The sequence below is a fragment of the Piliocolobus tephrosceles genome, chromosome 17, assembly GCF_002776525.5.
Source record: "Piliocolobus tephrosceles isolate RC106 chromosome 17, ASM277652v3, whole genome shotgun sequence".
Lineage (NCBI taxonomy): Eukaryota > Metazoa > Chordata > Mammalia > Primates > Cercopithecidae > Piliocolobus > Piliocolobus tephrosceles.
The window spans coordinates 53,692,959-53,715,447 of NC_045450.1; the positions used below are offsets into that span (position 1 = coordinate 53,692,959).

At 43.3% G+C, this 22,489-nt stretch overlaps 1 protein-coding gene across 2 annotated transcripts in view; it reads left to right on the forward strand.

Moving 5' to 3' along the window:
* Positions 1-6,721: 6,721 nt before the first annotated feature.
* Positions 6,722-22,489, forward strand: part of TANGO6 (transport and golgi organization 6 homolog) — a 264,852-nt gene continuing 249,084 nt past the window's right edge. For both annotated transcript variants that reach the window (XM_026456487.2, XM_026456488.2), the window contains exon 1: positions 6,722-6,883. In XM_026456487.2, coding sequence (XP_026312272.1) covers positions 6,787-6,883 — 97 coding nt within the window. In that variant the 5' untranslated portion in view covers positions 6,722-6,786. The remainder of the gene's footprint in view (positions 6,884-22,489) is intronic.

A 22,489-nucleotide genomic window follows, 5' to 3' on the forward strand; every position in this document is an offset into this window, starting at 1 on the left:
GGCACTGTGCCTGGCTTTTTCTTTCTTTTTTTTTTTTTTTCCGACAAGGTTCTGTTGTGCAGGCTAAAGTGCAGTGGTGTGATCTTGGCTCACTGCAACCTCCACTTCCCGGGTTCAAGCAATTCTCCTGCCTCAGCCTCCCGAGTAGCTGGGACTACAGGTACGCACCACTATGCCTGGCTAATTTTTGTATTTTTAATACAGGCAGGGTTTCACCATGTTGCCCACGCTGGTCTCCAACTCCTGACCTCAAGTGATCCACCCACCTTGGCCTCCCAAATATTGCTGGGATTACAGGCACGAGCCACTGCACGCAGCTTGCAGTGAAAAAAACATATACTGGGGCCGGGTGCGGTGGCTCATGCCTGTAATCCCAGCACTTTGGGAGGCTGAGGCAGGCGGCTCACGAGGTCAGAAGATGGAGACCATCCTGGCTAACACGGTGAAACCCCGTCTCTACTAAAATACAAAAAATTAGCCGAGCGTGGTGGCAGGTGCCTGTAGTCCCAACTACTCAGGAGGCTGAGGCAGGAGAATGGCGGGAACCCAGGAGGCGGAGCTTGCAGTGAGCCGAAATCGCACCACTGCACTCCAGCCTAGGCAACAGAGCGAGACTCTGTCTCAAAAAAAAAAAAAATCTATCTATAATATAGAATAATATATGAAAAATATATAAATATATGAAAATATGTATATAAATTTATATACATATGGATCCCTTTATCTGTTTTTGAATTGGGTTGTTTGCTGTTGAGTTTTTAAAATGTATATTCTGGAAATTAATCCCTTATCAGATACATGATTTCTTCATATCCTCCCCAGCACTTGCTCACTTGTTTTGTTTTTTTCTATGTATTTTATAAACTTTTAAATTTATTTTATTTATTTTGAGATGAAGTCTTGCTCTGTCGCCCAGGCTGGAAAGCAGTGGTGCCGCCTTGGCTCACTGCAACCTCTGCCTCCCAGGTTCAAGTGATTCTCCTGCCTCAGCCTCCCGAGTAGTTGGGATTATAGGTGCTATATATATATATTTTTTGAGACAGCGGCTCGCTCGGTTGCCCAGGCTGGAGTGCAATGGCGTGATCTCGGCTCACTGCAACCTCTACCTCCTGGGTTCAAGCTAGTCTCCTGAGCCTCCCGAGTAGCTGGGACTACAGGTGCGTGCCACCAAGCCCAACTAATTTTTGTATTTTTAGTAGAGATGAGGTTTCACCATGTTGTCCAGGATGGTCTCGATCTCTTGACCTCGTGATCCGTCCGCCTCGGCCTCCCAAAGCGCTGGGATTGCAGGCGTGACTGACCGTGCCCGGCCCACGCCCAGCTAATTGTTTTAAATTTTTGTAGAGATGGGGTTTCACCATGTTGCCCAGGCTGGTCTCGAACTCCTGACCTCAAGTGATCCACCCTCTTTGGCCTCCCGGAGTGCTGGAATTACAGGCGTGAGCCACCGTGCCTGGCCTTGTTCTTTTTTTTATAGTACCCATCCTAAGATGCGTGAAGTGGTGTCTCGTGGTGTTGATGTGCATTTTCCTAGTGATGTTCAACACCTTGTCATAGGCCTATTGGCCATTTGTATATCTTCTTTGGAGAGACGTATGTGCAAATCCTTTGTCCATTTTTTAATTTATGGGCTATAAAGTGATGTTATGATTTATGAATACAAAGTAGAATAATTAAAACAAGTGTTGGGGAGGATGTGAAGAAATCGGGACAGAGTTTCTGTTTCAAAAAATGAAAAAGTTTTGGAGATGGATAGTGGTGAGGGTTGCACAACAGTGTGAATGTACTTAATGCCGCTGAACTGTGCACTTATACATTCTAAATTTTATGTATAATTTAATACAAATTTTAAACAGGAAAAGTAGAATGAGGACAAAGAAAGATAAATGGTTTTATATAGAATAAAAATTAAAGCTGAGCACAGTGGCTCATGCTTGTAATCCCAGCACTTTGGGAGGCCGAAATGGGCAGATCACAAGGTCAGGAGTTTGAGACCAGCCTGGCCAATATGGTAAAACCCCGTCTCTACTAAAAATACAAACATTAACCAGGTGTGAAGGGTACCTGTAGTCCCAGCTACTCAGGAGGCCAAGGGGGGAGAATCGCTTGAACCCTGGAGGCGGAGGTTGCAGTGAGCAGAGATCGTGCCACTACACTCCAGCCTGGGTTACAGAGCGGGGAATCCATCTCCAAAACAAAACAAAAATTGCTTACAGAGTATCTACTATGCGCGAGGGTCAGCACCAGCAAGGAAATTTTGGTTTTTTTGGAACACGGTCTCCCTCTGTCACCCAGGCTGGAGTGAAATGGCACGAACACGGCTCACTGCAGCCTGGACCTCACGGTTTCAAGCGATCCTCCCACCCTGCCTCCCAAGAAGCTGGGACAAGAGGCATGTGCCACCATGCCCAGCTAAGTTTTTGTATTTTTTATAGAGACGGGGTTCCACGATGTCGTCCACGCTGGAAATTTTAACCTCTGAAAAAGTCCGTGGTGAAGGCAATTGACTCCAGTGAGGGTCTAGAAGGACAGGAGACCTGGGGCACAGTTCCTCTGTTCTTTTGCTGGTTCATTAGATGCCAAGACACTAGAGCTGTGCTGTCTGAGTTCAAATTCTGATTCTGTCCTTTCCAGCTATGAGCTATGAGCTTAGACAAGTGACCTTACCTGACCTTTCTATGCCTCAGTGTCTTCAGCTCTAAAATGAGGGTAATTGGGCTGGGTGCAGTGGCTCATGCGTGTAATTCCAGCACTCTGGGAGGCCGAAGTGGGCGAATTACCTGAGGTCAGGAGTTTGAGACCAGCCTGGCCGACATAGTGAAACCTTGTCTGTACTAAAAATACAAAAATTAGCTGGGCATGGTGGCACAGCCTGTAGTCCCGGCTACTCTGGAGGCTGAAGCATGAGAATCGCTTGAACCCGGGAGGTGGAGGTTGCAGTGGAGCCAAGATCGCACCACTGCACTCTAGCCTGGGCAACAGAGCGAGACTCTGTCTCAAAAAAAAAAGAGGGTACTTGTATTTGTTTTATAGTATTTTGAGCACTAAATGAGTTGATATGTACCAAGCATTTAGAGTGCACTGGCGCAATCTCAGTTCACTGCAACCTCCACCTCCTGGGTTCAAGCAGTTCTCCTGCCTCAGCCTCCCGAGTAGCTGGGATTACAGGCATGCCCCACCACACCAGGCTAATTTTTGTATTTTTAGTAGAGACAAGATTTCACCTTGTAAGTTATGCTGGTCTCGAACTTCTGACCCCGGGTGATCTGCCCACCTCAGCCTTCCAAAGTGCTGGGATAACAGGTGTGAGCCACTGCGCCCAGCCGTACTTCTGTGTTTTAACAAAGCTGCTCAGAGCAAACCAAGGAAGGGGCTACCAGAATTCAAGTCCTATAAACTAAAATTCCATTAAGCTTAAATACAAAATTCTACAGAAACAGGGTACTTAAAGCACATCTGAATGATTTGAGGCTGGGAGAAGCCTGAGAATGTTTCTTCCTCTTCAAACAAGGGCCAATTTATGCTACAGCCTCGTGGACCCAGGCACTCCAACATCCTATCACACATATTAAAATGCACCCAGTGTTCCACATGGGATATATTACTTTGCTGTAAAAATTTTTATGGGATCTCATGACATTGCTTTTGAAATTATGCATGACGATTTGTGGTGGCTCAGCCCACAGAGCCTAACAGATAAAAACAGAAGAGATGTCTAGGTCCTGTAATACTTTGGGATAAAGGATTCTAAGCTCTGAATATCCTCTAATCATCTTTTGTAAATTCCACACCAGTACTGCCCTTAGACTTAGGCCTGGTAGGCTCCTGGCCCTGAGCCGATGCTTGAGAAGCTCCATCTGGCCTCCTCCACCATGCCCCTCCCCCTGGGCAAGAAATCTGCCAGGCCTGGGGGACTTGCCCATCCAAATCTCCAAATCCTCACCCTTCTCTAAGACCACACTCCGTGTTCTTTGTTTGTTTGTTTGTTTGTTTTTTGAGACAGAGTCTCGCTCTGTCGCCCAGGCTGGAGTGCCGTGGCGTGATCTCGGCTCATTCCCAGGTTCAAACGATTCTCCTACCTCAGCCTCCTGAGTAGCTAGGATTACAGACAGGTGCGCACCACCACGCCTGGCTAATTTTTGTATCTTTAGTAGAGATGGGGTTTCACCATGTTGGTCAGGCTGGTCTTGGACTCCTGACCTTGTGATCTGCCTGCCTCGGCCTCCCAAAGTGCTGGTATTACAGGAGTGAACCACCACGCATGGCCTTTTTTTTTTTTTTTTTTGAGACAGGGTCTCACTTGGTCAGGCTGGAGAGTAGTGGTACAATCATGACTCACTGCGGTCTCAACCTCCTGGGCTCAGGGGATCCTCCCTCCTCAGCTTCCCAAGTAGCTGGACCACAGGCATGTACCGCCAGGCCTTGCTAATTTTTGTATTTATTTTATAGAGACAGGGTCTCACTGTGTTGCCTAGCCTGGTGTCAAACTCCTGGGCAAAAGCAGTCCTCCCACCTCAGCCTCCCAAAGTGCTGGGATTACAGGCATGAGCCACCACACCTGGCCCACACTCTGGATTCTGAGGCCCTGGAATTCCCTGCCCAACCATCCCAGGCCTTCTTCTAGGGCTTTGCAGGACTCTTCACTGGGTCTGCCCTCTGGACGGTGCACTGTGCTTCCCGTCTGCAGTGGGGTTTTTTTTTTTTTTGAGACAGAGGCTTGCGTTGTTGCCAGGTTGGAGTGTAGTGGTGCAATCTCGGTTCACTGCAACCTTCGCCTCCCAGGTTCAAGCGATTCTCCTGCCTCAACCTCCTGAGTAGCTGGAACTATAGGCATACACCACTATGCCCAGCTACTTTTTGTATTTTTAGTAGAGATGGGGTTTTACCATGTTGGCCAGGATGGTCTCGATCTCTTGACCTCCTGATCTGGCCACCTTGGCCTCCCCAAGTGCTGGGATTATAGGCGTGAGCCACCGCGCCCGGCCCCCATTTGCAGTTCTAGACCCAGAGGGGCCAATTGGTAGCTGCTTTGTGGAAGGGATGGGGTGTGGGATGTGGATAGGACCTGAATGTGCGGGGCTGTGGGTGCCCACTTGTCTAAGTGCCCAGCCTTCATGGTGCGGGATGTAGATGCTGGTGAGAAGAAAAATGGGTCAGGCCAGAGGTGGGGGCTGGCTCCCCTTCTCCATTGTGAAGCTCTGAGACAGTCTGAGAATTCTGAATTCCAATTTCATAGAATTTTCAAGGTAGGAGGATAGAAAATATTTTATTTACCAGGCTCTTTGCTTGATTTCTAACACTGAAATATTTCGACTGATGGTATGAGGGCCTCTACTTGTATTTTTGCACCAAACCCCTCAAGCTTTTCCCACACAATGCTTTACCTCCATCTCACTAAATGTTTAACATCTCAAAATACTCTTAAAATTTTTTATTTCCCAAATGAACCTGTGCCCATACACAATGGAGGAAGCATTGTCTAATGACAAAGCCTGGAAAGGAATACACAGAATAAAAAGAGCATGGTGGCAATTTTGTAGGTCATTTCCCATTCAAAAATATTTTTAAGACCAGGCTCAGTGGCTCACGCCTGTAAGTTCAGTACTTTGAAAGGTCAAAGTGGACAAATTGCTTGAGCCCAGGAGTTCAAGACCAGCCTGGGCGAAGCGGTGGTTCACGACACTGAACTCCAGCCTAGGCGACAGAGCGAGACCCCGTCTCAAAAAATAAAAATAATAGTCCTGCCCTCAAAAACATTGTCCTGTGTCTGCAGCATGACTTTCAGACAACACGGTTTTTCAATGTCCCGCCAGGATTTATGTAGGTGAAAACCTGTTTCTGATTATCTGAATCTCAAATCCATTCTGTTTTACATATAAAAACAGTTTGGGGGAGGGCATGGTTTTGACAGACACTGAATTTTCAAGGAATGCAACAACCATGAAAACAGAAGAAAGATCGAACTTTTACTGGAAACTTCAAGTTCACTAAAAAAACAAAAATCATATTACCCATAGCAACATTTGTAGCTTTACATTCACAATGGATATATATGCGTGTGTACGTCTGTACTTAGGTTTTTTTTTTTTTTTTTTTTATGAGATGGAGTCTCGCTGTGTCACCCAGGCTGGAGTGCAGTGGTGTGATCTCGGCTCACTGCAACCTCCGCCTCCCGGGTTCAAGCGAATCTCCTGCCTCAGCCTCCCGAGTAGCTGGGACTACAGGCGCCCGCCACCACCTGGCTAATTTTTCTAAGTTTAGTAGAGATGGGGTTTCACCATATTGGACAGGCTGGTCTCAAACTCCTGACCTTGTGATCTGCCCACCTCGGCCTACCAAAGTGCTGGGATTACAGGTGTGAGCCACCGCGCCCAGCCTGAATATTGTTTTTCCTTATCCATGTTTCACTGTAAGCAGATGTAAGCATCTGTCTGCTTCATTATGTCTGCCAGTGTTGAGTACCCAAGTATTTTCATATTGAAATATAGATTAATGATAAATTACTTCTCTCTTCCTTCTTTACATAGCGGTTAATCATATTGAGCTTCTGAAATTGTGCGCGTGGGCAGACTGTGTTAGCCATTTTTGGGTTCCCTCCTACCCCCTGGACTAAGCGGCGACGGAAAAAAAAAGTGAAGGGGGCGTTCCCGACCGGTTTGGCCCCTCCCCACCCTGCGGACCCCGCCCCATAGTGTGCCCAGCGCCTTCTGCCACACTCAACATGGCGGCGGCGGCGCCCTGCCGAGGCGCCTGAGCGGGTCGGGAGCGTCGCGTGACACTCCAGTCATGGCGGCCCCGGGACAGGCCGTGGGCAGCGGGGCTCAGGAGACATGCAGTCTGGATCGGATTTTGGAGGCACTGAAGCTGCTGCTGAGCCCGGGAGGTGAGAGGACGCATCTCGGCGCTGGGCTATACAAGGGACTCTTAGGGCCGCCGGGCTTCCGGGGCTGCCCTGCCTCCCGCGGCGTGCGCCCCTTAGGCCCGCCCAGGGACCCTCCGCCCGCTGCTGGGGGCTTTGAGTATTGTCGCTGCCCGTCCTCATTACATCCTTGAGGAAACCGAGGCTTAAGGAGGGCGCGGGATCCGTTGACTGCTGATATTAGCTAACATCTCTTGAGCACTTGCCTTGTGCTGAGCTCTGTCAGGCGCCGTCGTTATTTCATTCAGTCCTTACTGCAGCGCTCTTGGGAAGGGGATATGGACACGGCTCCAGAGAGGGTAGGACGCCCGCGACGTAGAATGTGAGGTCCTAGCCGCGTGAGGGCGCAGGGGCCAGCGTGAACACGAGATTTGTACCAAATTCCAAGAAGTCCAGAAATCGGAAGCAGTGACGTTTGAAATGGGTTTGGGGAGAGTATTTAGGGGTTTCCAGTCGCTTTTAATCTCTGTGGTGCGTGGACAGTTTCTTCCCAATCTAAAATCTGAAGGGACATTGGGAGTGGTTGAAGATGCACTATTTTTACGACTGAGAACACCCAAGACCCACTGAAGAAATTAAGTAACCTGTCCAAGATCGCGTGGTCAAATTAGGGGCAGAACACGGTCCTAGGCCCGAGATCTACTGAACCCCCTTCTCAGAATCAGACAGATTATTCTGTATAGAGGCTCTGATGTTATCGGGAGCTTTTGGAAAGGAGATAGAGCTCTACTTATCATTGGGGTGTATATTTGGGGGAAGGGATGGGACGGGATCTGTACAATTAGCAAGGGCACATGAAAGGCCAAAGGGGATCACTTCCCAGTCTCAGATTTTATACTCAAAACTGCAAAAGCTTCTGCAAACATTACACCACACCAGCGGGGAGTGAACACAAGTTATTAATATTAGTAAATGAGTGCCTACTAAGTATCAGTCCCCATAGTAGGCTGTTTACATATACATCATTTAATCCTCCTAACGATCCCCTGGGATCGGTACTACTTGTATTCCATTTTTATGGATGAAGGAACCAAGGTTCAGGTACATTGGAGATTGCCCAATGTCAGACTAGTAAGTGGCAGAATTTGAATTTAGGTTATTTCCACTAAAAATACGATAAGGCCGGGCGCGGTGGCTCAAGCCTGTAATCCCAGCACTTTGGGAGGCTGAGGCAGGATCCCAGGAGTTTGAGACCAGACTGGGCAACATAGTGATACTTTGTCTCTACAAAAAATTAAAAAATTGGCCATGCATGGTACTATACACCTGTGGTCCCGGCTACTGGGGAGGCTGAGATGGGAGGATTGCTTGAGCCTGAGAGGTCCAAGTCTAGGCTACAGTGAGCCAAGATTACATTAGTGCACTGTAGCCTGGGTGACAGAGTAAGACCCTGTTTTTTTTGTTTTTTGTTTTTGTTTTTTTTTTGTTTTTTTGAGACAGAGTTTCACTCCATCACCCAGGCTGGAGTGCAGTGGCATGATCTTGACTCACTGGAACCCCCACCTCCCGGGTTCAAGCAATTCTCATGCCTCAGCCTCCCTTGTAGCTGGGACCACAGGCACCCACCACCATGCTCAGCTACTTTTTGTGCTTTTTTTTTGGAGATGGAATTTCGCTCTTGTTGCCCGGGCTGGAGTGCAGTGGCGCAATCTCGGCTCACTGCAATCTCCGCCTCCTGGGTTCAAGTGATTCTCCTACCTCAGCCTCCTGAGTTGCTGGGATTACAGGCATGCACCACCACACTTGGCTAATTTTTTGTACTTTTAGTAGAGACGGGGTTTCACCATGTTGGCCAGGCTGGTCTTGAACTCCTGACCTCAGGTGATCTACCTGCCTTGACCTCCCAGAGTACTGGGATTAGGGTTACAGGCGTGAGCCACCATGCCCAACCAAGAAGTCAGCTGGATTTTCATATCTGCTTCTCCAGTCTGTCATGATAGGTTGTTTTGACTGAAGTACATGAAGAAAACCTAGACTCACATAGATATGTAGTTGGAAAAGGGAGGAGAGTTCAATCATCTTTTCAGATAATTATGTACATTCTTTTCTTTTCTTTCTTTCTTTTTTTTTTTTTTAGATGGAGGGTTGCTCTGTCGCCCAGGCTGGAGTGCAGTGGTACAATCTCAGCTCACTGCAACCTCCGCCTCCCAGGTTCAAGGGATTCTCCTGCCTCAGCCTCCCGAGTAATTGGGACAACAGGCACGTGCCACCATGCCTGGCTAATTTTTTTTTTTTTTTTTTTTTTTTTAGTACAGACAAGTTTCGCCATATTGGCTAGGCTAGTCTCGAACTCCTGACTTTGTAATCCTCCCGCCTTGGCCTCCCAAAGTGCTGGGATTACAGGTGTGAGCCACCATGTCCGGCCTTCTTTTATACAATTCTAAAACTCAACAAGATAATCTCTGCATGAATTGTGTGGGGAAAAAAGTGAAGAGAAACTCAACAAGAGGCAATATCTTTTTTTTTTTTTTTTTTGTGATGGAGTTTCTCTCTTGTTGCCCAGGATGGAATGCAATGGTGCAATCTCGGCCCGCTGCCACCTCCACCTCCTGGGTTCAAGCGATTCTCCTGCCTCAGCCTCCCGAGTAGCTGGGATTACAAACATGCCCACCATGCCCAGCTAATTTTGTATTTTTAGTAGAGATGGGGTTTCTCCACGTTGGTCAGGCTGGTCTCAAACTCCTGACTTCAAGTGATCTGCCTGCCTCGGCCTGCCAAAGTGCTGGGATTACAGGCGTGAGCCACCTCGCCTGGCCAAGAGGTAATATCTTAAAGATTTGTTGCAGTATGAAATCAGAGCTCATATCAATAAGCCTTTCATACTCAGTACACGCTTGAGAATGTAAAAGGCACATCATGACCTAGTATTATTATGAAATGGTTTTGACCTTGCAGACCCCCTGAGAGGGTCTTGGGAACCCCCTGGCAAAGCAAGCCAGGTCCCCATAGCTACTAACTGCTGCTTTATGGAAATGCCTCCATTTATTTCCAAGTAGATGTTATTTTCATCAGCAGTAGAGGGCAGAGAAGATTACTTCATTAAAGGAGCTCTGGAAAAACTTCACTAAGAGCTTTTGTTTTAAATCACTTTCTTTGTGTTCTATGTTTGGGTTCAAAGATCTTATGTCACAGGAAGTCAGTTAGAGGTTGGTTAGTGATCTTAATGGTTAGGGGCAACAAGAGGGAAATAACACTCATTTCCATTTGAGGTATACATTAGCCAAAGGAACCAAATATTCATGCCAGTGAGTCAGAACACTTGCCCTGGAAAGTCTTAGAAGAACATAGAAGGCTGAGCGCGGTAGCTCACACCTGTAATCCCTGGACTTTGGGAGGCCGTGGCGTGAGGTCAGGAGTTTGAGACCAGCCTGGCCAACATGGCGAAACCCCGTCTTTACTAAAAATACAAAAATTATGGCCGGGCACAGTGTCTCATGCCTGTAATCTCAGCACTTTGGGAGGCCAAGGCCAGTGGATCACAAGGTCAGGAGTTTGAGACCAGCCTGGCCAAGGTGGTAAAACCCCATCTCTACTAAAAATACAAAAATTAGCCGGGTGCAGTGGCAGGCCCCTGTAATCCCAGCTACTCGGGAGGCTGAGGCAGGAGAATTGCTTGAACCCGGGAGGTGGAGATTTCAGTGAGCTGAGATCATGCCACTACACTCTAGCCTGGGTGACAGAGCAAGCCTCCATCTCAAAAAAAAAAAATTAGCTGGGCATGGTGGCACACGCCGGTAGTCCCAGCTACTCGAGAGGCTGAGGCAGGAGAATTGCTTGAACCCAGAAGGTCAAGGTTGCAGTAAGCTGAGATCCCACCACTGCACTCCAGCCTGGGTGACAGAGCAAGACTCCATCTCAAAAAAAGAAAAAACTATTGCAAATTTCTTACTCTTCTGTTCTCATTATTTTTAAAGGATATTCTTGTTTCTCTGTCTCTCTTTCTCTGTTTCCTCTCTCTCTTTTAAATAGAAACAGGGTCTCCCTATGTTGCCCAGCCTGGAGTACAGTGGCTATTCACAGATGTGATCATAGTAGACTGCAGCCTCAAACTTCTGGGCTCAGGTGATGCTTCTGCCTCAGCCTCCCAGCTAGCTGGGACTACAGGAATATCATTGTGCCAGCTTTCCTTTTATTCTTTTTTTAAAATAGAAGTAGTTAATGTTTACTATAGCAAAGATTTTTTAAATATAGAGAAACCAAAAGAAGAAAATTAAAATTACCTTAATCTCACTACCCAGAGGGTACTACTATTAGCAATTCAGAAAATACTGTTTTTCCTTGTTACAATAATGATCTCATATGCCACATACTGTTTTATAACCCTAAAATAACTTTTAGTGCAGAGACAATACATATTTATTGTAAAAAAAAAAAATTAAAACTATAATTAGGTAAAAAGGAAAATCCCACCTCTAGCCCTATCACCCAGAGATCATCACTATCAAAACCTCCAGGTATTAAAACTTTGAGACCCTTTTCTGTGCGTATAAACATGACTATATTTTAATATAGTTAGTATCATTCTGTTCCTTTATTGACCAAATTTCAGAATAATAAATTAGTGTCTTAGCAACCTCCAAAGGTAACCAATGAAGTGATCTTTTTTCTTGTATTATGAATCATAGATTTTATGTATTTGATGTTTCAATTATTGTATTCCTTGTTCATAACAATCAAATTTCCCATTTTTGGCTTGTGGGAACCATTTCTGATTGGCTCTTGGGCTTTTTGACATGACCATGGTAGTCTTTGATTGCCTCCTTGCTCTCCAGCAGAAGATATCCCAGGCTCATCTGAGGTATTTCCTGCCCCATTTTTGAAAACAACTCTCTCTAAGGAAAAGTGGTATTTAGAAACCACAGTGTGGACACAGGATATTCATTGCTGTTGAAATTATGGGCCGGGCGCGGTGGCTAACGTCTATAATCCCAGCACTTTGGGAGGCCGAGGTGGGTGGATCACTTGAGATCAGGAGTTCGAGACCAGCTCGACCAACATGGCGAAACCCTGTCTCTACTAAAAATACAAAAATTATCCAAGCGCTATGGTGGGTGCCTGTAAATCCCAGCTATTCAGGAAGCTGAGGCAGGAGAATTGCTTGAGCCCAGGAGGCAGAGGTGGCAGTGAACTGAGACTGCGCCACTACATTCCAGCCTGGGTGACAAATTGAGACCCCCTCTCAAAAAAAAAGGAAAGTATCATTGGCTGGATGTGGTGGCTGGCACCTGTAATCCCGCCACTTTGGGAGGCTGAAGTGGGCAGATTGCTTGAGCCCAGGAGTTCAAAACCAGCCTAGGCTACATAGTAAAACACTGTCTCTACAAAAAATACAGAAATTAAAAAAAAAAAATACAGAAATTAGCTGGGCATGGTGGCACATGCTTTGTGGTCTCCGCTACTTTGGAGGCTAAGATAGGAGGATCAGCTGAGCCCAGGAGTTTGAGGGTGCAATGAACTATGATTATACCACTGTACTCCAGCCTGAGTGACAGAGTGAGACCCTGTCTCAAAAAAAAAAAAAAAAAAGAAAGAAAGAAAAGGAAAAAGAAATTGTCATTGCTTTCAGACTTTTTGAAGGATTAGAGCTAGGAAAGATGTGGATTTTTAGAAAGTGAAAATAAATCTTGAGTTCTTACCAGTATTTCCAATTGAAATGAAACATCATGGATTTTTTTATTTTATAAATTTTTCTAACATTTCATTATGAAAATTTGTAATTATGAAGCTGACAGACAAGTTGAAGAACATTTATAGTGAAGATACCATGACCTTCATTCTATAGTTATAATTTTACTGTAATTGCTTAATCACATATGTGTCTGTCTAGGTGGGTTTTGTTTGTTTGTTTGTTTGTTTTTGAGACAGATTCTTGCTCTGTTGTCCAGGTTGGAGTGCAGTGGCTCAATCTCGGCTAACCATAACCTCTGCCTCCCAGGTTCAAGCGATTCTCCAGCCTCAGCCTCCCAAGTAGCTGGGACTACAGGCGTGTGCCACCAAACCTGGCTAATTTTTGTATTTTTAGTAGAGATGGGGTTTCACTATATTGGCCAGTCTGGTCTTGAACTCCTGACCTTGTGATCTGCCCACCTCGGCCTCCCAAAGTGCTGGGGTTACAGGTGTGAGCTACTGCGTCCAGCCTCTAGCTGTTCTTTTATCCTACATTTTACATTTTTATATTTGTATTTCCTTTATCTGAGAATATTGGTTCCTAATGAAATTAATGTATTATATATGTACATATATATACCCATACATATATAAATATATAATCACATTATATAAAATGTATAATCACACAATACATACTCATACATGTCTATAATCTTTTCAAAGAACAAATCCAACATCACCACTACAAACCCACTGCTTAAGGGGTTTTTGTTTAGTTGATTTTTGTTCTCAGGATATACAAAATTCTTTATTTCAAGTCTCTTAAAATAATTTTCTGTGTGGTTACACTGCTAACTTAATATAGAGTAGGAGTCAGTAAACTTTTTCTCTGAAGGACCAGATAGTAAATATTTTGAGCTTTGCGGCGCATATGGTCTCTGTTGTAACTACTCAGCTCTGTCACTGTATCTCAAAAGCAGCCATAGACTATATGTAAATGGGCATAACTGTGTTCCAGTAAAGCCTTATTCATGAAAACAGTTGGTGGGCCAGATTTGGACTGCAGATCATAGTTTGGTGACCTTTGACATAGAGCACAGAATTTGGTTCATTGGTTCATTTGTTTGTTTTTGATTTTTAGAAATTGTTTTGCATTTTTTTGATTTAATTTTTTTAACTATGAAAAACATCTGTTGGGTTCTAAAACTAATAAAATTAGTTACAGTTATCCATGTTTCCTCCTCTGCTCTCTCCCTTTCTCTGTAGATGACTTATTTTAATTAGTTTTAAATTTATTCTTAAATTGCTTCTTTTTTGAAAAGACATGCAAATAATCTATGGTTTCATATTCGCTCCCATTTTTACACAAAAGGTAGCATACTATATATTTTTTCTGCATCTTTTAATATTTTATTTTATTTTATTATTTATTTATTTATTTATTTATTTTGAGACGAAGTCTCGCCCTGTCGCCCAGGCTGGAGTGCAGTGGCGTGATCTCGGCTCACTGCAAGCTCTGCCTCCCGGGTTTACGCCATTCTCCTGCCTCAGCCTCCCAAGTAGCTGGGACTACAGGTGCCCACCACCTCACCCGGCTAGTTTTTGTTTTGTATTTTTTTTAGTAGAGACGGGGTTTCACCATGTTAGCCAGGATGGTCTCGATCTCCTGACCTTGTGATCCACCCGTCTCAGCTTCCCAAAGTGCTGGGATTACAGGCTTGAGCCACCGCGGCCGGCCTATTTTATTTTTTTAAACGAAGTCTCGCTCTGTTGCCCAGGCTGGAGTACAGTGGTGCGATCTCTGCTCACTGCAAGCTCCCCCTCCCGGGTTCACGCCATTCTCCTGCCTCAGCCACCCGAGCAGCTGGGACTACAGGCACCCGCCACCACGCCCGGCTAATTTTTTTGTATTAATAGTAGAGACGGGGTTTCACTGTGTTAGCCAGGATGGTCTGGATCTCCTGACCTCGTCATCCACCTGCCTCGGCCTCCCAAAGTGCTGGGATTACAGGCGTGAGCCACTGTGCCCGGCCGTTAATTTTTATTTTAATTTAATTTTTATTTTTATTTTTGAGACGGAGTCTCACTTTGTCGCCCAGGCTGGAGTGCAGTGGTGCAATCTCGGCTCACTGCAACCTCTGCCTCCCAGGTTCAAGCGATTCTCCTTCCTCAGTCTCCCAAGTAGCTGGGATTACAGGCGCGCACCACCACCCCTGGCTAATTGTTTGTATTTTTAGTAGAGACGGTGGGTTTCACCATGTTGGTCAGGCTAGCCTCGAACTCCTGACCTCGTGATCTGCCCACCTCGGCCTCCCAAAGTGCTGGGATTACAGGCCTGAGCCACTACACCTGGCCTGCATCTTACTTTTTAAACTTAGTGTCTTAGCGACTGCTACACAGTGGTACATATAAATCTTCCGTTTTCTCTTTTATAGCTGCATAGTTTATTCAGCCAGTTCTCTACTAGTGGACATTTGGGTTGTTTTCAAGTCTTTTGCTCATTTAAGAAGTACTGCAATGAATAATCTTGTAAATATGTCATTTTTCATTGTTTGCCTGTGTATCTATAAGTTAGATTCCTAAAAGTGGGATTGCTGGGCCACAGGGAAATGCCTATGTAATTTTGCTAGATATTGCCAAATTTCTCTCCTTGGGGATGTACCATTTTAGTTCCTACCAACAATGTATGAGAGTGTGTGTTTCCTCACAGACTTGCTACAGAATGTGTTATAAAACTTTTGGATTTTAGCCAGTTCGATAGATGGAAAGTGATATTTCAGTGTAACTTTAATTTACTTTTCTCTTATTATGAGCAAGATTGATCATATGTTCATGTTTAAGGGCCATTTGCATTTCTTTTTCTATAAGCTGTCTGTATCTTTTGCTCATGTAGTGTTTTGTACTCTTTGTTCACATTAGAATATATTATGAACATGTCATTAAATAATGTTCAACATCATTTAATGGCTACAAAATATTCCATTGTTTATTCATTCAATAACAATTTATTAAACAGCTTTTACTTGTCAGGCTTTGTTCCAGGCAAAGAGAATACAGCAGTGAACAAAACAAATCAATACCCCTGTTTTCTAGGTGCTTTGATTCTAGTTGATAGACAATACACAATAAACAAAATAAGTACTTCACATATATATAGTATGTTAGATACAATTAGACCATAATTTACTCAACAAACACCTGTTATGGGACATGCATTTCTAATTTTACACTATTATAAATCATGCAGTATTGGACATAGTTGTTATCAATTACATTTTGATTCCTTCTAATTTGTTTCTTAGAAGGTATATTAACTTTAGTTTTGAGGTCTGTTGCTTGTATTTATATTTTCAAAAAAAAGTTTTTGGTTTATTTGACCTGGCTGCATGTCCATATATATTTTCAAATTTTTATTATGGTTTTCTAAACAAATAGAAAAGCTGATGGCCAAGTGCAGTAGCTCATGCCTGTAATCCCAACACTTTGGGGAGGCTGAGGCGGGAGGATTGCTTGAGCCCGGGAAATCAAGACCAGCCTGGGCAACATAGTGAGACCCTCACATCTCTACAAAAGATGAAAAAATTAGTCAGGTAGGGTGGTATGCAACTGTGGTCCCAGCTACTGGAGAGGCTGAGATGGGAGGACTGCTTGAGCCCAAGAATGAAAGCTACAGTGAATTGTGATTGCGTCACTGCACCCTAGCCTGGGTGACAGAGCGAGACCCCCGTCTCAAAAAGAAAAAAAGAAAAGTTGAAAGAATATGGCAAACACCCTTATACACATCATTTAGATTCCACAATTCACATTTTATTATATTTGGTTTATCACATTTATATCCATCTACCCATACATCAATTCATGTTTTCTTTTTTTTTTTGATGCATTCAAAGTAAGTTGCAGATATCAGTACATTTTACCCATAAACACTTCAGCATTATAACATTAATTAGAGTTTAATATTTATTTGGATTTTTTATAGTTCATTTGTTTTAGGTAAAATTTATATGCAATGAAATGCACAAATAATACATATATCATTCAGTGAGTTTTAAAAATGCATGTACTTGGCTGAGGCATGAGAATCACTGGAACCCACGAGGCAGGGTTTGCAGTGATCTGAGATTGTGCCACTGCACTCCAGCCTGGGTGACAGAGCGAGACTCTGTCTTTAAAAGAAAAAAATATATATACTTTTGTAATTAAAACCTCTGTCAAGATACACATTGTTACTTCCAGGTGAGAAAAGGAAAAAAAAAGAAACCGAAAGAAGAAACAGATATACATCATTACTGTTATCCCAGAAAGTTCCCTTCTGCCGTTTCACAATCATTTCCCACTCCTACTCCCCTAGAGATAACTGGTTCTGGGTTTTTTAACCCGTAGATTAGTTTTGCCTATTCTAGAACTTAATGTAAACAAGAAACATCTTGTTGGCTATGTGGGCTGTTTCCAGTTTGGGGCTCTCATTAATAGTGCTGCTATGAACATTCTTGTACAAGTCTTATGAAAATGTGCATTGTGTGTTAATTTTTCTTGGGCAAGTATGTTAGATTGGAATTGCTGGATTATAGGGTAGGTATATGTTTGGTTTTCTAAGAAACTGCCAGACCAACTGTGTTTTGATCATATCATACTTCTGCCAACAATGTATGACAGTTCCAGTTGCTTCACGTCATTTGGTAGTGTCAATCTTTGTCAATTTTAGCCATTCTGGTGTGTGTAGTGGTATCTCATTGTGGTTTTAATTTGCATTTCCCTGATAACTAATGATATTGAGCATCTTTTCGTATGCAGTTGGCCATTTGAATAACTTCTTTTTTGAAGTGTCTGTTTGAATAATTGTCCATTTTTTAAATAGTTTGTTTTATTGAGCATATGAGTTTGTATTTATTGAGAATATATGAAGTGTTCTTCATATATTCTGGAGCAATGCGTTTGCCATATATATGTACTGCAAACATTTTCTCCCTCTCTGTGGCTTGAACTGTATATTTTGAAAAGAAGTTTTAAATTTTGATGAAGTCCAGTTTTTTTCCTTTTTGGCTCATGCCTTTTGTGTTTTAAGAATTCTGTCTGGGCACAGTGGCTCACACCTGTAATCCCAGTACTTTAAGAGGCAGAGTGGGAGGATTGCTCAAGCATGGGAGTTCAAGACCTGCCTGGGCAACATCGTGAGACCTCATCTCTATAAATAATTAGTCAAGCATGGTGGCATACAATTGTAATCCCAGCTACTAGGGAGCTGAGGCAGGAGGATCACTCGAACCTGGGAGATTAAGGCTGCAGTGAGCTGGAATCAGGCCACTGCAATCCAGCCTGGGTGACAGAGCAAGACCCTGTTGCAAAAAAAAAAAAGAAACAAAAACCAAAATAAAACAAAAAAACAAGAAATTGTTGTCTACTCTAGAATCATAATTTCTTCTGTGTTTTCTTCCAAAAGTTTTATAGTTTAGATTTTGTATTTATGATCTATTTTGAGTTAATTTTGGTGTATGGTGTGAATTAAGGGTCAAAGTTTTTTGTTTTGTTTTGTTTTTGTTTTTATTTTTGTTTTTCCCATATGGATATCCAGTTGTTCTAACCTCATTTAGTAAAGGAATTTTCTTTCCGTATTGTATTGATTTCATATCTTTGTTGAAGATCAAATAGCCATATAAGTGTGGGACTGTTTCTGGATTCTCAATTCTGTTTTATCAATCTGCCTAACAGTCCTTATGCCAGTACCACGTTGTCTTTAATTACTGTAGTTCTATAGTAAGTTGGGTAGTATAAGTTCTCTAACATTGTTCTTGACTATTCTGGGTCTTATAGGTTTCTATATAAATTTTTTAATCAGTTTATCAATTTCTGCAGAAAGGTCTGATGAGATTTTTATTGTCATTACATTGACTTTATAGATCAATTTGTGGACAATTGACATCTTTTTTTTTTTTTTTTTTTTTTTTTTTTTTAAGACAGAGTCTTGCTCTGTCACCCAGGCTGGAGTACAATGGCATGATCTTGGCTTACCTCAACCCCCACCTCCTGGGTTCAAGCGATTCTCCCAAGTAGCTGGGATTACAGGGGCCCGCCACCATGCCCGGCTAACTTTTTTTTTTTTTTTTTGAGGAGGAGTCTCGCTCTGTCCCCCAGGCCGGAAGCGCAGTGGCACGATCTCAGCTCACTGCAACCTCTGCCTCCAGGGTTCACGCCATTCTTCTGCCTCAGCCTCCCGAGTAGCTGGGGCTACAGGTGCCCACCACTACGCCCGGCTAATGTTTTGTGTTTTCAGTAGAAACAGGATGTCACCTTGTTAGCTAGGATGGTCTCGAACTCCTGACCTCGTGATCTGCCCACCTCTGCCTCCCAAAGTGCTGGGATTACAGGCATGAGCCACCTCTCCCAGCTGGATATATCTCTTCTTTATTTGGGTCTTTAAAATTTTTTCTTGGCTGGGCATGGTGGCTCACACCTATAATCCCAACACTTTGGGAGGCCAAGGCGGGTGGATCACTGGAGGTCAGGAATTCGAGACCATCTTGGCCAACGTGGTGAAACTCCGTTTCTACTAAAAATACAAAAATTAACCGAGTGTGGTAGTGGGTATCTATAATTCCAGCTATCTAGGAGGCTGAGGCAGGAGAATTGCTTGAACCTGGGAAGTGGAGGTAGCAGTGAGCCAAGATCCGCCATTGCACTCCAGCCTGGGCGAGAAGAGTGAAACTCTGTCTCAAAACAAATAAAAAATAAAAAAATTATCAGCAAGTTTTCAGTGTAGAGAGCTTGTATATCTTGTGCTAAATTTATCCTAACTTTTGTAAATTAAAGTTTTAGGCTGGGCGTGGTGGCTCACACCTGTAATGCCAGCACTTTGGGAGGCCGAGGCAGGTGGATCACCTGAGCTCAGGAGTTCGAGACCAGCCTGGGCAACATGGCGAAACCCCATCTCTACTAAAATACAAGAGATCACTCATGTGTGGTGGCATGCGCCTGTAGTCCCAGCTACTGGGGAGGTAGAGGCACAAGAATTGCTTGAACCTGGGAGGCAGAGGTTGCAATGAGCCAAGATCACACCACTGCACTCCAGCCTGGGAGACAAAATGAAACTGTCTCAAAAAAAAAAAACAGTTTTAAATTTCAGAATTTCAGCCGGGAGTGGTGGCGTATACCTGTAATCCCAGCACTTTGGGAGGCCAAGGCAGGTGGATCACCTGATGTCAGGAGTTTGAGACCAGCCTGGCCAACATGGTGAAACCCGATCTCTACTAAAAATACAAAAACATTAGCCAAGCGTGGTTGCGGGTGCCTGTAATCCCTGCTACTCAGGAGGCTGAGGTAGGAGAATCTCTTGAACCTGGGAGGTGGAGGTTGCAGTGAGTCGAGATTGTGCCACTGTACTCCAGCCTTGACAGAGCAAGACTCAGTCTCAAAAAAAAAAAATTAAATAAATAAATAAAAATAAACCAAATTTCATTTTGTCATTTTTGCTGCAAATATAAAATAAAATTTCTTGTTTTTTTGTTTTTTAATTTTTGTTTTATTGCTTGTATTCTGTGAACTTTCTAAATTCATTTATTAGTTCTAGTAGTTGTTTTATAAAGAACTAGGGCTATTACATAAAGTCCTTAGGGCTATTACATAAATGATGATGCCATCTGTGAATAGAAACAATTTTGCTTCTTCCTTTCTGCTCTTGTATGTCTTTTATTGCTGCTTTTGCCCTATTTCAATGACAAAGATTTTCAGTAACATGTTGAATAGAAGTGAGAGTAGACATCCTGTGTCTGTTTTACTTCACCACTAAGTATGATGGTAACTGTAGGTTTGTTCATGGATACCATTTATCAGATTGTAGAAGTTCCCTTTTATTCTTAATTTGTGTTGTGAATGGGTGTTGAATTTTGTCAAATGCTTTTTCTGCGTTCATTGAAATGATCACATGGGTTTTCTCCTTATACTGTTAATAAGATGAATCATACTGATTGAGTGTCAAGTGTTAAGCCAACTATGTATTCCTAGCATAAACAACACTTGGTAATAAAGTATTCTTTTATATTCTTTTCTATATCACTGCATTTTATTTGCTAATATTTAAGCATTTTTTAAAGTTATTAATAGATTCTATTTTTTAGAACAGCTTTAGGTTTATAGAAAATTTGAGCAGAGGGCTGGGCGCGGTGGCTCAAGCCTGTAATCCCAGCACTTTGGGAGGCTGAGACAGGCGGATCACGAGGTCAGGAGATCGAGACCATCCTGGCTAACACGGTGAAACCCCGTCTCTACTAAAAAATACAAAAAACTAGCCGGGCGAGGTGGCGGGCGCCTGTAGTCCCAGCTACCCGGGAGGCTGAGGCAGGAGAATGGCGTGAACCAGGGAGGTGGAGCTTGCAGTGAGCTGAGATCGTGCCACTGCACTCCAGCCTGGGCGACAGAGCGAGACTCCGTCTCAAAAAAAAAAAAAAACAACACAATTTGAGCAGAAAGTACGGAGAGTTCCCATATACTCCCTTTCCTACCCCAAACCTAGTTTCCTCTATTAACATCTTGCATTAGTGTGGTACATTTGTTACAACTGATAAACCAATATTGATACATTCTTATTAACTGAAGTCCAAAGTTTATATATAGGGTTCACTCTGTGTGTTATATGATTTTATGAGTTTTGACAAACGCGTAATGTCATATATCCATAATTATAGTCTCATACAGGATAGTTTCGCCTCCCTAAAAAACCACGCTTCACCTAGTCTTTCTTCCCCCATCTCTGACCTCTTGGCTACTCCTGATCTTTCTACTGTCTCTGTAGTTTTGCCTCCTCCAGAATGTCATGTAATTGGAATTATACAGAATATAGCTCTTCAGACTGGCTTCTTTCACTTAGAAGTATGCATTTAAGGCTCCTCCATGTCTTTTGTGGCTTGATAGCTTATTTCTTTTTATCACTGATTAATATTCCATTGTCTGAGTGTAGCACAGTTTATCCATTCTTTTTTTTTCTTTCTAAAAAAAATCCTTTTACCTTTTGAAGATCATTTTGGTTGCTTCCTGGTTTTTGGTAATTATGAATAAAGTTACTATAAACATACATATGCAGTTTTTTTGTGTGGACATAAGTTTTCAACTCATTTGGATAAATACCCAAGAGCACAATTGCTGGATTGTATGTTTAACTTTGTAAGAAACTGCCAAACTATCTTCCAAAGTGGCTGTACTATTTTGCATTTCCACCAGCGATGAATGAGAGTTCCTGTTGCTCCACATCCTTGTCAGCATTTAATGTTGTCAGTGTCCTGGATTTTGGCCATTCTAATAGGTATATAATGGTATCTGGCTGTTGTTTTAGTTTGCATTTCCCTAATGACATATGATATTGGGCATCTTTTCATATACTTGTTTGCCATGTGTACTGTTTTTTAAGTTTAGATTTTTAAGTAATGATTTTTAAGTTTAGATTAATGAAGGATATTGATCAGTGTTTTTCTTTTCTGTGATTTTATCAGGGTCAGATTTTGGGATCAGTGTTCTAATGACCTCTCAAAATAAATTGAAAAATATTCCTTCTTCTTTATTTTCTGAAAGAGTTTGTGTAACCTTGATATTATTTCTTCCTCAAATGATTCACGAGTGAAACCATCTAGGCCTGAAATTTTATCTCTTGGAAGACTTTTTCTTTTTTTTTTTTTTTTGAAACAGTCTCAGGCCGGGCACGGTGGCTCAAGCCTGTAATCCCAGCACTTTGGGAGGCCGAGATGGGCGGATCACGAGGTCAGGAGATCGAGACCATCCTGGCTAACACGGTGAAACCCCGTCTCTACTAAAAATACAAAAACTAGCTGGGCGAGGTGGCGGCCGCCTGTAGTCTCAGCTACTCGGGAGGCTGAGGCAGGAGAATGGCGTAAACCCGGGAGGCGGAGCTTGCAGTGAGCTGAGATCCGGCCACTGCACTCCAGTCCGGGCGACAGAGCAAGACTCCGCCTCAAA